Source organism: Balearica regulorum, chromosome 1, assembly GCF_011004875.1.
Source record: "Balearica regulorum gibbericeps isolate bBalReg1 chromosome 1, bBalReg1.pri, whole genome shotgun sequence".
Lineage (NCBI taxonomy): Eukaryota > Metazoa > Chordata > Aves > Gruiformes > Gruidae > Balearica > Balearica regulorum.
Genome location: NC_046184.1, coordinates 25,388,811 through 25,404,176, shown reverse-complemented (window position 1 = coordinate 25,404,176; position 15,366 = coordinate 25,388,811). Strand labels below are relative to the sequence as shown.

General features: G+C 35.2%; 1 protein-coding gene across 8 annotated transcripts in view; it reads right to left on the bottom strand.

Annotated features, from left to right (window-relative positions):
* The window catches only part of CADPS2 (calcium dependent secretion activator 2), a 319,877-nt gene that overhangs the window by 63,527 nt on the left and 240,984 nt on the right, over positions 1-15,366 (bottom strand). For all 8 annotated transcript variants that reach the window (XM_075742996.1, XM_075743000.1, XM_075743016.1 and 5 more), the window contains 2 exons: positions 5,122-5,225; positions 1,301-1,457 (listed from right to left, as the gene is read on the bottom strand). In XM_075742996.1, coding sequence (XP_075599111.1) covers positions 1,301-1,457; positions 5,122-5,225 — 261 coding nt within the window. The remainder of the gene's footprint in view (positions 1-1,300; positions 1,458-5,121; positions 5,226-15,366) is intronic.

Genomic DNA, 15,366 nt, shown 5'->3' with positions numbered 1-15,366 from the left:
GTCCTAGACCACATCCAGCATGGTGCAATAACAGTAACTTTCAACAATCCTGTTTAAGATTCAACTTTGCTTCAGTGGCCCTGTCCATTTGCCCCTTTCCCTCCATGAAGTTCATCATCCATTGTGTTACACTGAATCGCACATTTGAATTGTACATTTGCCAGTTGCTCTATTTCATGATATGGTGCTGTGGCCCAGAGGTACTATACTGAGACAACTTATATATTTCAAAAACACTTGGCAGCTAAGGTTAAAAATAATACAATGATAAATAATATAGGTTGCAATATGTGTAACCTTGGAGAAAAGCTCTTGAATACTATTTTCCATTCTTTCAGTCAAGCAGTTTCCATACACGGAGCTAAAATTCTTAAAAGCTACTAAAGTTCCACAGAAATCAAACTCATTTTCCAGGAAGAGTTAAAAATGATTTCTTGTCTTTATAATAAAAAAATCAAACTCTGGAGTAACTTGAATCATATAATAAAAATATAATTTGGATCTCCACAATAATTTTTAAAAAACCAGGTCATTTTCTCATTTTTAAAAATAGAGTATGAGTAAACATATAAAATATGGCACAAATACATTTTTTTCTTTATAATGCCTTAAAATGTTAGGTGCAATTCAGTGTTTTTAAATTAACACCTAATCCATTTTCTCTGGTTTCATTGGTTATTTTCTTAATTCCATTACTGAAATCACTTTCACACAAAACATGCCTAGGACATCACTTAACTAATTCATATATATATATATATATATATATATATAAATATCTCTTCAAAGATGAATGAAAGCAAGATAATATGGCTATCTCAAATTTGGTCTCCAACTCAAATAATGAAACACCAATACACCGAGTGAAAGTAACACTCTGATTTGTTGTGCGTATCTTACTCCATTCATGCTACGCCTACAATACCTTTGTAGACATAACTAGTCTGAACATAGTTTATATGAAGGCTTAGCAGGGAATATTAACTACAATTTTATTCAAGCAGTATAGATTAAATATGAAATATCAAATACATATTATGCTGCTTGTACATCACTGATTTAAACCTGAGCAATCTGTGAATACTGAATCATTAAGGGATTGCCAGAATAAAGACTGAAATGGTGCAAGGAGAGAGAAAAACTTCTCAACTGCCAAGAAATGGAGCACCAGGATATATATCATAAACACAGGCATTGTCACTTTTATTTTGAGAATTATATTATTTAGAAACACATTTCTAAGGTGTGCACATATTGAAAAATCTTATGCACACACTAAGTAAAAAACTTAAGATCTTACTGTCATTTCTGAGGGCGTTATTCAGCAGCTGGAAAAGTGGGAAGCTGTCCCAGGAGTCCTGCGGCTGTGCCTCCAGTGCTGAATCCATATCAACAGAATACAGAGACAAAAACTTCTCTGCATGCTCAGCCAATAATTCTGGCCACCAAGCGAACGCCTGCAAACATGACAAAATAGAATTACTAAACACGAGTCATAAAGTAAAGAGATGTGTTGTGTCTATTGCAAAATACATTTGGATATGTCACTTCATGTCCTATCTCGTTTGGGGAGAATGAACAGGCAAAGTGAAAAGTGAAAATATTTTATAAAATCTTGCATCAAAAATGTAAGATATCAAATAGATTATGCTGGGAAAGATGATATAATCTGAACAAAAATGTAACTCAAAAAATAAAAAAAAGAGTATAAATCTCTGCAACTCTTTTTTTGCCAGAGAGCAAAGAAAACAATGAAGGCCTCATCCTTGAAAAATTACTGTATACGCTTCTTTTGATTTCATCAATTCTAAGGCTGTAAGTAATCAGATTAAATTATTTTTCAAATAACTTCTTGTGAATACATTTTGCAGTCATTTCTTAATCAGAAGGGATGGTTTTAGTGTGACATTTTCTTCCTTGAAGTCTAAGGGGTTTTTTTAATAGATACAGACCACATTTTAATTCCTATTTTTCCCTTAACGATGCCAGCTTCTCCTGAGGAAGGCATCCAGTTTTCCTTCCACAAATGCTATAAATACATCTTTAGAAATTCACTAATGTCTATATTAATTTTCAGTAATTTAACAACATGTTGGAATACACAGTTTTCTTTGGTAAAAATTCAGATTCTTAGGTAAACCTAGCTTAAAAGAAGAGATCTATGAAAAGTAGTGTTTCAGCAAGTAAAGCCAGCTCTACATTAGAGACTGCTTCTAATATAACTCTTGTATAACTCTTGTACCTTTTTACTGTCACTTAAATCTAGGCCTTGAAAGGTCAGTATTGAAGCTGAGTATTGGATCAGAGGGAGCTGTATGATCCTGGAGTTGAAGGTGAAGTGAGCTTCTGAAACAGGATGATTATCACACACCGCTGAGAGGGTTTTGCTCAGAGTTAACAAAAATATCTGACAGTCAGAAATACCTATACATACTAGATAAGAAAATTCTTTCAAACTTAAGCCCCTCATTTTGAGTATCTCATTTTGAATATTTTTGAGTTACCGGCATGGGACATATGTAGCTTGATCTATACAAGTGCTGAGTTCCCACAACTTCAAATAAAGTCAGAGAAATCCTCACTTGCAGATCCTAGGTAATATAGAATTATGAAACACAGATCCTAGGTAATATAGAATTATGTACCTAGGCCTGAAAGGCATCAAATAAAACACAACTTCTGAAGAGTGGTGTACAAATATTTTTTTGCATCCTGCACTTTCTGATGACTGCCTGTAATTTTTTTTGATGTGGGGCAAATAGAGAAAAGATGAATTGGCAAGAGGTTTTAAAGAAACGCTAAGCATCCTCTGCTATTACTGGTAAGTACTTTGTGTGTTGCAGTGTCAGGATAGAAGGATGTTGATGGGCACCACAGTGAAAAGGACAGATGAGGTTTCAAAAATTTTGGCAAGAGTTTGGAATGGAGTCTTCTTCCTCAAACTGGAAGAAGTTTCTCATTAATAAATTCTGTTTAAATAGGAGCTTATTAAAGGAACAGACTCCTTACCTTAGAAAATAACTAAATGCAAAGAAATAAAGAAAGAGGAAACCAAATGTATACAGGCATTGCCAGGTGTCCCTTCTAGGCAAGTGAAACTCTTTTCAGAAAACATTGCCAAAAACTCAAAACAAGCAAAACCAAAACCAGAAACCCAGTACATTTTCTTTCCATCTTTTTCCCCTTTGCAAATGACACTTTGAACCCAGAAAGAAATTCTTCTGACCCTCTCAAGAACTACCCATCATTGCTTAGGCAGCAAGGAAGAAGAATAGGAAAAGAAATGCTACAGCTAAGATAGATGTTCAGTCACTATGGAAAATTTGAAAAAAGGCTAAAGGCAATTAGCAATTGGTGACACGCATTCTGAGAGAACAAAAACATTGACCAGATTAAAGGAAGACTGAAGTTCTTAGATTCCAGAAAGACACACAAATGTGGCAAGACAACACCAGAAATCATCAGAACAATTTATGCTACACATTCAGTACACAGTTCCATGCTATAAACTGTGAAAAATAACGCTTAGTTCATCAGGAATCACATACCTCTCTTCCCTTTGGGAATTCCAGAAATTTGGAAGCGTTATGAATTAAAAAAAAAAAAAAAAATCTAGTATCAAAAAATGTGATGTACTAATTTAGAGATTATTGATCCTTTTCATCAACTGCACCATCAAACACTGAACATTTACTTAACATTATGATGTGAAGTCACCGTACTTAAGCTTCATTTTTTTTAACAGGGAATGTATAATTTTGTGATCTTGTCCTCAGATATATTTTAATATTGAAATTCTGCATGCTCTATAAATTTCAGTAAAATTGAACATTTATTACATGAATGAAGAGGAAAATAATCTTAAAATTATCTTTATTCTTTTCAAGCTGTCTCAGATAAGATTGAAAACTTTTGCTGAATTGATTTTTCTGAAGGCACATGCAATATATTTACCATTCTGAGAAATAACACATCACTGACTGCAAATAAGTAGTACGGAAAGTAATCTTTGCACAGAGATGCTTAATCATACATGTATCATTTGATCTGTTTCTTCTGTGTTCTTTCCCACAGAAGTCTAATATCCTTACAGTAATGCAGGTCCTCAAAAGACAAAGACAACAATATATACATTTTATTAAGTAATCATTACAGAGTAACACAGTGGCAATAGTAGTGTAGAACAGGACCTCCAGGGAATTAGTTTCAAATCATCGAAACAGCTGTTTCTTCAGTATAAGATAAAACATCTATAACAAGTTCACACATGACAGATGTAAGCTGAAAACTAGATTCCATAGTGTGATATAAAACCAGATGTTTTGAATGATCATATTAAAAACCATATATACTAAATCATGTTCATCCCTTTGCATATTTTCCCAAAAAATATTTATCAAGTTTTTTGAGAACATTTTAAAAATGATTTCCTGAACCTTAGAAAACTGTATTTATTAATTAAATATTAATAATATATACAATTGTGTGTACCTGGTCAAGTTTATTTTTGTAATTCCTTGATATAAAAGGTGCTATAATTCTAAATATTGTAAATATTATGGTTTCTGTATCATGAAGCAAAAGACTTGAGAGTAAGAAGCATGAAATTGGTGTATTTTATTTTTTCACCCTTATAATGACATTTTAAAAAGCACAAGTGTAAAAACAGTACTTTTCCAATCAACAGAAGAGCAATGTGAATGTGATTATTATACCCGTCATTATTTTTACGTTAAAATCAAAATACAGCATGATGAAAACTAGCATTCAGTTATATTTTCTTTCTATTTTGAATGAGAGGTGAAAAGTTGGAAGGAACAACTGTATACAGAATGTTTTCCGTACCATTTCACCACCTCCAGCACAAAGATGCTTTCTCTATTTTATGCTCTTTAATTTTCATTTCTAAACCTACAGTTCATTGAAGCGAATTCAAGTAGAGTTTTATTTCACTTCACTTTTCATAAGCTTCAAGTCTCTTATTCCTCTGTAAATGTGAACTGCCTTAAACATATGTCAGAAAATAAAGCTAAAATGTTTCTTGACAGAATTGCTTCGCATCAGGGGGGAAAAAATCTCAGAACAAACCATTCTCTACAGCAAATGCAGTTATGGCCTTACCTCTGAATGATGTTCTTCATTTTGCTGCAATACTTCGATACAGAGTTCTGCAAGGTGAAGAACCTCTTCCAGTTTTCTAGCAGGTGTTGCTTGGTTCATGGTCTCTATATAAATATAAAATGCAAACCAAAATTGCTTTAGTTACAAGTAAGATTCAACAGTAAGAGAAAACGATGTCAGAAAGGAATGCGAATGGTGTAAAGTTACAACATTTCTAAGTATAAGCAATTTCACATGTTAATCATCTAATGCAAGTAAAAGCAGCTGAATGTCCAGATCACCAGAAAGAGAAAATATTTAATTCACAAAAGAATCACTGATCTTTATAAACATTATCTGATTTAATATGCAAAAACTAAGAGGTATATTATTGTATTAGATGCTCAACTTCTGCAACAAGCAAGTTCTAATTCTCTTCAAGGTCAGACACACAAAGACAGTAGGCAGTAGAAACCTCTTTTGTTATTGTATTGTGATGCTGTTCTTGCTAGATGACTCACTGTCATCAGTAAGATTTGTGCATTTTGCAGTAGTCAAAAATTCCAAATGTTTCATCTAAATAAGACACTACATTTTAGGCGTATTTAAAAGTAAGAAAAGTACAAACCACAATAATTATTCAAATAACTATTTTCTAATAACTAATTAGTCAAACAACTGATTTTCTACCTGCTGTTCAGCAGTAAGAGTGAATCTGCATTCTTTTAGGTACCATAGTGAAAAGTAGCACTATGAAATAAAGATGTTATAACAAAATTGAAACAAAAAAATCCACATAAAAAAAGGACAAATGCAAAAGTCACAAATGACGTGAGGATTACTCATTCTACAGAGTTGACTTCAAAAAGAAAGTGAACAACAAAGATTAAACAAATGTAACTAAAATTCTTACAGGGCAATTAAACTCAGTTTAGTTTTCAATTAAAAACAAATCATAGGACTAGATCCCAGGAAGAGTCATGGGAGATAAGGGAAGAGACGAATTGCAATTTTTTACAATCATATTGTAATCAGTGAAAGTAATTTGTCCAGCTACATAATTTTTATCATTAGGAATAAAAGTTCAGTACTAGCTACCTGAGCTTGTTTAGTTACCAAAACTCTTGTTCCTAAGCGTAAACCATGGGATGGAAATGATGTTGTAAAATATAATCATAAGTAAAGGATGGTCACATTAACCAGGTTTGCAGAGGGCTTATGAAGGTGGTAACATAAGGTGAGTGAGGGTCTCAGGAATCTTATTTTCTCATTTTCTGTGCATGCTCATAGATCACATGAATAGCAAATCACATGAATACACACCTTCATATGCAGAAAATTCTGCTGGCATTTCTTTCCCACTTTATGCATTCATCATGACATAGAACATTAGCAGATTAATTAAAAAACTAACATACTCTCCTTGGTGTCAGTAAGAATACCAAACTGCATGCACTAAATATTTTTAACAGTTAACATTTCTGGCAAGTCAAAACAACTTTTCAGACATCTTAAAGGCAGGTGACCTTGTCCAGTTCTTCAGTACTAACACACGGATGCACAGTACCTTGATGAAATATATACCTTTAATGCAATTTTTGAAGAAACACTACATTAGAAGCTCCAAAAAACATCTACTTAAAGGTGACTACAAAACCATGTTGTTTTCATGCAAAAAACAAAGCAGGCAAATTAATTCCTGAAACATCTTTTTTTTTTTCTTTTTTTCCCAAATCTTATTAAAATAGACCACATAAGCAGACATGTTGAAATAATACGATTTCTAAACCCACAATCTAACTCAAGAAAGGGATATTGCATGAACATGGACCAAACACAAAACACACACCAGGACACAAAACTACATTCACAATGTCAAGATCACAGTTATTAATACTGTTCTGAATTTGCAAATTTGATACTGTAAGACAATTATATGAATATAACCACAACTATACTAATGTATTATGTCAGGTGAGATTAGAAAGGAATGATCCACCCCCTATTATTTAGGTTATAGTATAAAGACTACTACTGGATTCAGACTTTCTACGCTTATCCTGTCCTGAAACTGCTGTTTCCTCTAATGGTCAGTGTCCTCCCCTCCCTGAAGATACAGCAAGTACTTTTCATACAGCTGATACATCACTACCAGTATCACTGATGTTAATGAGTCTGAGGAAAAAAAAAGTGATATTAATACAGAGTATGACTGCCACATCTGATTTCAGCATAAACAACTCATTTTATTACAAGTTCAGCCTGATCTTCATAGATCTTACCACTAACCAAGTAAACAAAATAATTGCATTCATAATTGCATTCATTCCCAATGAAACTAAATAAGCTGTAAACTATTAAAAAATTATATCCTAGAAGGGCTTCTCTAAATTAGTAAGAAAGTAATTCCAATAATTATATTGAATCTGATCTTGCATTTTTGCATTGGAGTAAGTTCACTTATTCCACACCTGGAATAAGCTCAAGATAGCCTACAAACGGCTATTGAACAGACATCATTATCAGTAGGGAAAGCAGGAGAAAGACCATAGATTAACTAGCTAACTGTGAGATTATCTTGAACTACCACTGTGATGAGATCATGATGAAGAGAAACATGGTCTCAGGGAAGTATTAATTCCATTGAGCAAGGCACTGAGGAAATGCAGTTCTGGTCATCTGTGCTGGAGTGATGAATTTTGATCAGAAATGGAGTGTCTGATTTTTTTTTTTGTGTGTGTGTGTGTATGCACTTATTTATTTGGGTTTTTTTTTTTTTTTTTTTTGTAAGGCATAATAAGCCTAATGAAATGAAGGATGAAAGAGGGGCTCAGAAGTGTTCCCACACAGGCAATGTGGAACAAGTTGGGAAGGAGAAGACCTGCTTATGATCAGGAACGATGCTGGCATAAAAATAAATAGTCATGATAAATTATTTAACCCAGACATTGCAAGGATTTCAGTCATTGGGGACTAATGTTCAGGAATAGTTTTTTCCAATAGGATTACTGTGTTTAGGAGGAAAAAGAGGACAAAACCTGTACATTTCCTTTTGAGGTGATAATGGCAAGTTTCTGAATGACTAAAAATGTGGGACAGATTAAGCTTAACGAATTCCAGTTTCAAGTTTGCATGAAATTCCCCATGTTATTTACTATTTACTGGTTTACTCCAAAACTCTTTATTACTTGCAAAAAACATGCCAACTACTCTTGATGCTTCATACAGCTTTCGACAATATTTCAAAAATAATTATTTTCCTATAAGATTTATTGATGAGAAAAGGTGGCAGAGAATTGCCCTCACTCTGCATCCTTGGACAAATCTCTCTAATTTTGTTGTTGTTTACTTATTCACAGAATAAATAAATACATGCAATTTCATTTGGACGGTATACGCTTCCCCATATTTTGCTTAGGCTTTGTCTAAAGCTTCCTTTTTCCATCTGTAAGTTACCAAATCAGCTAGTCTTTTTTTCCTCTGTAAGTAAGGACCTTTCACTTTCCAAAATCTAATGAATATGTTATGGATAACTACCATTTACACGGGTGTATAAACAAGGGGCTATCAAGTAATTTGAGCTAAAAAGGACTAAATATTAACTTTTTTTTTTTTTACCAAACAAGTCGTATATTTGAAATATGAGTACCAATAAATTGTTATCTGGAAGTTTTGGAACCTCCAAAACATCTGAGCAAAATACTGTGCTTGTCTTTATAAGCGTAAAAAAATTACAGGAATGGAAATCAGTGCTGTCAGTTTTCATTATGTTCATGATGTCTTTCTCCCCACAATTACTAAGGGTTGTTAAGATGTGTTTACACTGCTCAAACTAACAAGCTGCAGCAGGAGTTGAGTCAGTAAATATGCTGCTTGACATCTTTTAGAAAATAAACACAAAAAGCCATCAATCATCTGTTTTCAGCTTCACATTCTGCTGAAATGAAAAAGCAAGCCAGGCTTTGCAAATAATGGATGCTTTCTCAAGTACGCACTATCAGTGAGTCACATAGGTACCAAGAAAATATTGTTAAATGAGCTAAGTTAACTGACTAAAACACTACTGAAATAAAAGGTGACTGCTTCATGGACTGATAGAGCCTGGGGCCACAAGGGACTGTCAGATCATCCAGTCTGACCTTCTGTGTCACACAGGTCAGAGAACTTCTCCCCGTTCCTAGTTCCTTGTGCCCATCAAGATGTCTAAAACCTAAACTCACTATGTCTAAAACCCAACGTAAGCTTGCTTTCCAGAAGAGAGTTTATCCTTGAAGACAAATGTACAATTCACCTTTCTTTTTCTCCCCAGCATGTAAGAAATTAAACATGTGACATTTAGTGAGAACAGGAATCTGCTGATTAAAGAGGTGATGCTCCTCCTTGGTATAAGTCCAATGCAGCTAGGAGGTACCTGTCTCTGGCCTGCCAGTCTCCCCGCTGTGGCACAGCATATATCCCTTACTGGTTTTCTCTGTCCCGTATTTCATCCTTTCTCCTTTTCTTCAAACAAGCACATCCAGACCAAGACACTCAGGAGAGCCAACTTGTCTCCAGGCCAGTGGGTCTCCCACAGAGCGATGGCAGGGATATCGGAAAAAAGGCAAGTATGGTGACAGACCCCGAGTTCACAGCCCGGGTGGGCTTACAGGTACCTTCACATCCAGACAGCTAGATGGGGCTGGAGAGTTCTGTGGTGATGCTTAGGATTTGGTCCAGCTCATTTTATACCAAACTGAGATAGAACACCCAATTTGCATTTTGATCCTGCATGTAAGACAACTCACATTTGTTTTAATTTTCATTAGCCCAGTTGGTCTGGTTGCTGCCAGCACTCAAGCCTGGAGAAAGTGAGAGATGTCTACTAATGGAGGTGTCTGACCATCAACTAATTTGTTTCTATGCACGTGCCAGACTTAGACTCACGGGAGGGCAGGTAACGTGACAAATGTTGCCTGTCAAAATCCTTCCAGGATGCACTGTGCACATAGCAGTGCCCGGCCTGAGCAAGTTTTGGAGTTTCTGAAGTAATACTGCCTATTTGGATATTGTGCAGAGGGACATAAATCTTAGGTACTTCTTTCCAAATCCAGTTGTAGTGCATGGAGCCTAAATGAGCTACCCTTTATCTATACCAGCTCTCTTACTGAGGAACTCGACTGATTCACTCCAAATCCAAGCCTGGGAGTGAAATCGTATTGTTGCGGAGGGGATGACAAGGAAGCCCTGCAGTAACAGGCCATAATATAACTTGATAATATAGATATATCATAATTTGAGCTGTACAGACCCAACTCTGCTCCAGTAGGGCCCATTAATTCAGAGTTTTTGACATGTGAAACCAGCAAGATTGCTTCTAGACTTGTACCAAAAGCAGTACAAACATCAATAAACTGGAGCTAATACATGTTCCTAGACCTGAACTGACTCTGCAGAGTTAATCCGCAACTGGGATAATCCACCCACAGATAATTTTGATTTGACTCTGGTGGATTTTCTTGCAAATTCTCACAGAATTAATTCTGCATGAAAAAGTAAGGAGTAGACATCTGGGAGGACATCCTATATTTTTTCTGATTAAAAAAAATTCTAGCCTTGTATAAATAATGGAGTTTAGCTTTAATTATGAAGTTGAAACCAGTCTTTCTATAATTAAATAGGATTTTAAATTCTTGGGACAAAAAGAAATTAAAATTAATTACCATTATCACCTATGTACAGAGAGATTATAAGATCTGTAGAAAGTCAGAGTTCACATCTAGTTTATAACCTATCACTTTATAAAGTGGGTCACACTACAATGTTTTCAGTTTTTTAAAATTTATCATAGTTTTCAATAGTTTTCATGGGACAATCACAGGTGCTTGGGTTTATTTTTTTTATTTTTTATTTTTTAAAAAGGGAATCTTGGCTCATGGAAAAAAAAAATGAACCAACAAATCTGAAAAGGTAAAAGCAGAAGAAAAAAGGTAGAGATTAAAAGAAATCTCAACTTTTCATTGCTGATCAAAGGCACTTAATTTATGACTCTTTGTATTCTGGTTTTGGTAACACAGATACAAGCAATTGGTATTTTCTTCCTTTCCCTCACTTCTAATTTCTCTTCAAAAGGGGAAAGAACTAATGTTCTTAGCACTTTCTGTTCCTGCGGAATAAAACTCAGAGGTAACAAACATGGCAAACTGAAGGGCTCCATGAATGAAGAGACCTGAATAACTGACATACTAGACTGAGAGAAAACTGGCACTTGAAAGTGTAGACTTAGTACTAAGTGTTTTTAAAAAAAATCTAATAATTTTAAGAGTCTAAATTTAAGGGAGTTACTGAAAGATAACAACAACAAACGTAATGCTGGCAGGTAAGGAGGAGGGAAAAGTGATGTTGACAATTAACTTTTTGCAAAGGTAGGATGCACTAGACTTGTGCAGTAGCTTTTCTTGATAGGATATTTTCTTAAAAAAGCAATTCAGTAGATCTCATCTATTCTGACCTTCATAAAGCATTGGATACTGTGCCTCATGGGAAAACTACTGGTTAAGCTGAAGAAAATGAGGATTAGAAAAGAAACTATGTGCTGGATAAAGGGGCTGCCTCAAGAGAAAGGCAATAGATAGCATTGAGAAAGAGCAAAGAGAGGTTTCTTGAGCAATTCCTTCAAGATCCATGTTAGGGCTGAGCTTCCTTAGTATTTTCACCAATGACTTCAGAATAAATATCAGGAGTGTACTGATAACAGTGTTGCAGAACACTGACAATAGATAGCAGGGTCAAATGAAGTAACAAGAATTGGATAATTCCAAAGAATGGGAGAGAGAAACAAAATTTAATAATTTAAGAAGGAGGGCAATACATTTTGACACACGAACAGCAATAAACATTTGCTATAAACTGGGAACTTGTCAGCTGGCAGTGATCAAAACTCTGAAGACCGGGTGGAATTAACTTTTCACAGAATGGCTGTGTGCCACAAGCATGATAAAGACAGAAAAGACAAGTGTTCCTTGAACACATTAGATTAAGCATTTCTGGTATGATAGTACTACTAGTACATCTCACAGGCATGACTTTGCACAGTTCTTGTCACCAATGTTCAGGAAGGTGGAATTCAAACTTTAATAGAGAAAGGCTCCTAAGATGATAAAAATGAACAACAGAAGGCTCTGAGACAAGGTGATGAAAGCCTGGGTTGCATGAGTGTAAAACAATTGTCTAAAAATACATGATAGGGCGAGGAGGAATTGGAGATGATGAAATGCTAATGAAGGAGGCAACTATCCCTCCTTCATTAGGGATATAGGACAAGGTTAGCATGCTGAGAACTAGGAACTAATTTGACTGTAAGGTGATTCCTACACCTATAGAGCAACCAGGACTTGAAATGGCCTTCACACGGGTGAAGCAGGGGGCAGAAAAGGGGAAGAGCAATGACAAAGACTGACTCAGCCCAGCTGTTAAGAGAGGATGTGGGTATGTTTACGAAGGAGTATCAGGATGTGGACCTAACAATCCAGGGGCTCTTTCCCAGACTTCTGCTCCAAAATTGAAATCAGAGACATTTGCCCATATTCTCTTCTTTCCGTTCAGTCGCACAACAAACAGAGACCAAGAAGGTGCTATGCTGCTGTGCAACTCATTCGTTTTTGTTTGTTCAGTGAAACGAACATGCATGGAGAGCTTTAATCAAGTCCTCTCCAGGCACAATGACTCTCTCCACTTGCCTTCTCAATTTCAATATGTTTGTAGTGTTCTTCTTTTTAAGTCAGATAGATCCTTCTGAGTCTTGAGGGCATTTACATACTACCAATCCTTTAGAAAATTGTATGTAATGAGTATGTTAACGATCGATGTCCTTTAAAAAGCAGCAAACTGTTGAGTTGCTCCTGACCTTCTATTGTACAGAGTTAACAGTTATCCAGCCTTTGGAAGTCAGTCTGGTAGAAAGAAATATTGGGATGACAACTGTGATTTGTCTTTGAGCAACTGCACACTACACAGTAACTATGTGCTCTGATTTTAATTGAATTTATTCTCATTCCTTTCATTAAAACGGATTGTCAGATTCAGTTAGCACAGACTTTGAGAAATAATGAGTTAATAACCAACTACCTAAAAATTCAGATCTTTACATTCTATTGCCTCAGCAATGAATATCTACGGACAATGACAGATACTGCCCTGTTCGCTTCACAGCCATTTAGCACTTTAATCCCTAACCCAGTCCCTTTATTTCTTCACAGCAAGGTAATGCCCTTGTGCTGAAAAATGTATTTACATGTAAGTTTCTATCTCTTGTCTTTAGGCAATGACAGCAACCCTAGCAGAGTCCATCACTCCTCAGCCATTCAGATTTCAAATAAATTTAAATGAGGAAAACTATTCGTTTCTGAGAATTAAAAAAAGTATTTTATTACTCTCTGTGTGTATTAATGGATATCGATAAAATGTAAGTAAAAAATATGAATTCTGTATAAGGAAGGCTGTCTTTTTTGAAGGAGAGAAAACAGGTGAAGGAGGCATGCAAATTTCTATAACTTGTTCATTGGAAGCTATACGAAATGCATCTGAAGAATGCTATTTGTCTCTGGCCTCACCATCTAGCAGGTCCAGTTATGTTCAACATTATCTATAGGAAGAGTTAACTCAAGTTAAAAACTGAATAAGACAGGAAAATATGCCATACACAAAATGATCTAAAAAATACTTTCAGGTAGCACAGTCTCAAAGGCAGCATGTGCTGAAATGAAAATGGTTTATACTTAAAAAGACATTTTCACATATTGATGCTGTGATCATCTCCTTGACAAATTATACACCCTTGCTGCAAACTACAAGGGCATTATATGAGAGTTCTCAGACATAGTTCAAAATTATAATAGTAGGTTTGCTGCTGTTCCCCTCATAATGGCAATTATACTGACTGAACAGATTAGCTACTTCATGAGAATTTCAGCTGTACATGTCATAAGGAATGACATGCTGAACCCTGTATAATTGTCATTGCAAATGTAATTTTTTATTGAAAAAAAGCTGTTCTATATTCATAATAGTACAATGACATAGGAGTGCTAAATAAAATGTCATCCTGACTGCAAACAAATCCTGTTGATGCAAGTGCTGCTTATACCACTGTGTCTGCCATTAAGAAAGTAACCACCGTCTTCTGGGAAAGCATTCAGTCTTGTTCAAGTGAGACTGTGAAAATGAGAGCACTTGGGGAATAGACCTGGGAACCTGGCAACCACACTGCTGAAAAAGGATTCTTGCAACAAAAAGAATTTGCATGTTCACCTCTGTATTACCTAACAAGGACACTCCTGCAATTCAAGAATATACAGTATCTAGTGCAGAAGTTAAAGGGTAAAAAATAGTTATCAAGAAATAGTTTTTCCTTATTTTCCATGACAATACAATATATGGTATTAGGGCTAAACACACCAGACATCAAGTTCATGACAAAATCTGTAGGAATTTAGGTAACGACACCAACAGGAGCAGGATTTGGCCCTGTTAGCCAGGCTAAAATAGAATTTTATTTGGATTCCTTTCAGCTGCTTGATCTTTTTCCATCAGAGAAATGGGTTCAATGGGACACAAAATTTTGGCAGAATACAGGCTATTTACCACTTTCAATAAAAGTAATTTTTCTGAGTTGTCTGATAAATTTTCAGCTGCATTCTTAGTCTGAAGCAGAATTTAATTAAGCAATTGAATTATAAACATAGCCTACAAACCTCTACCTTCACCTAACTAACTCACACAGTGAATTTCCATTTACTCACGGTATGTGATAGGCTTTACTCTCATCCATTCCCTAACACAGTTATTTGCCAGGTCACTTAAGGGACAGCTTTGCTATCCTGTCTTAAGAACATGGCAATAGTTTCTTTCAAAGCGTGCATAAACCTAATGTAAAATGACTGAGATCAGGTACAGACTTTTTTTTTTTTCTTTCTCTGTGCTTGCAACTGTATGCCATCTGTGTTTAATGGTCTGTATTTCTGACATAATGAGCCTGAGAAAAAAATAAGAATAGCAAGCGTGTGTGGTACAACAAAGATTTGCACTTGAGGTGATGCACATTATATAAAGCTGAGGTTTTAGAGCGCAAAGGTCAGAAGACACAGACTCTAAAATTAGTTTTCTCATTTCACAAATTAATTTCAACATTTTTCTAAATTTCTAATTTGAAGAGAATTTTCTTCAATACCTACAAGCATAAAATTTCTAAATGGAATATTTGTGCTATCTAGCTTTAGGTATCTTACCTAG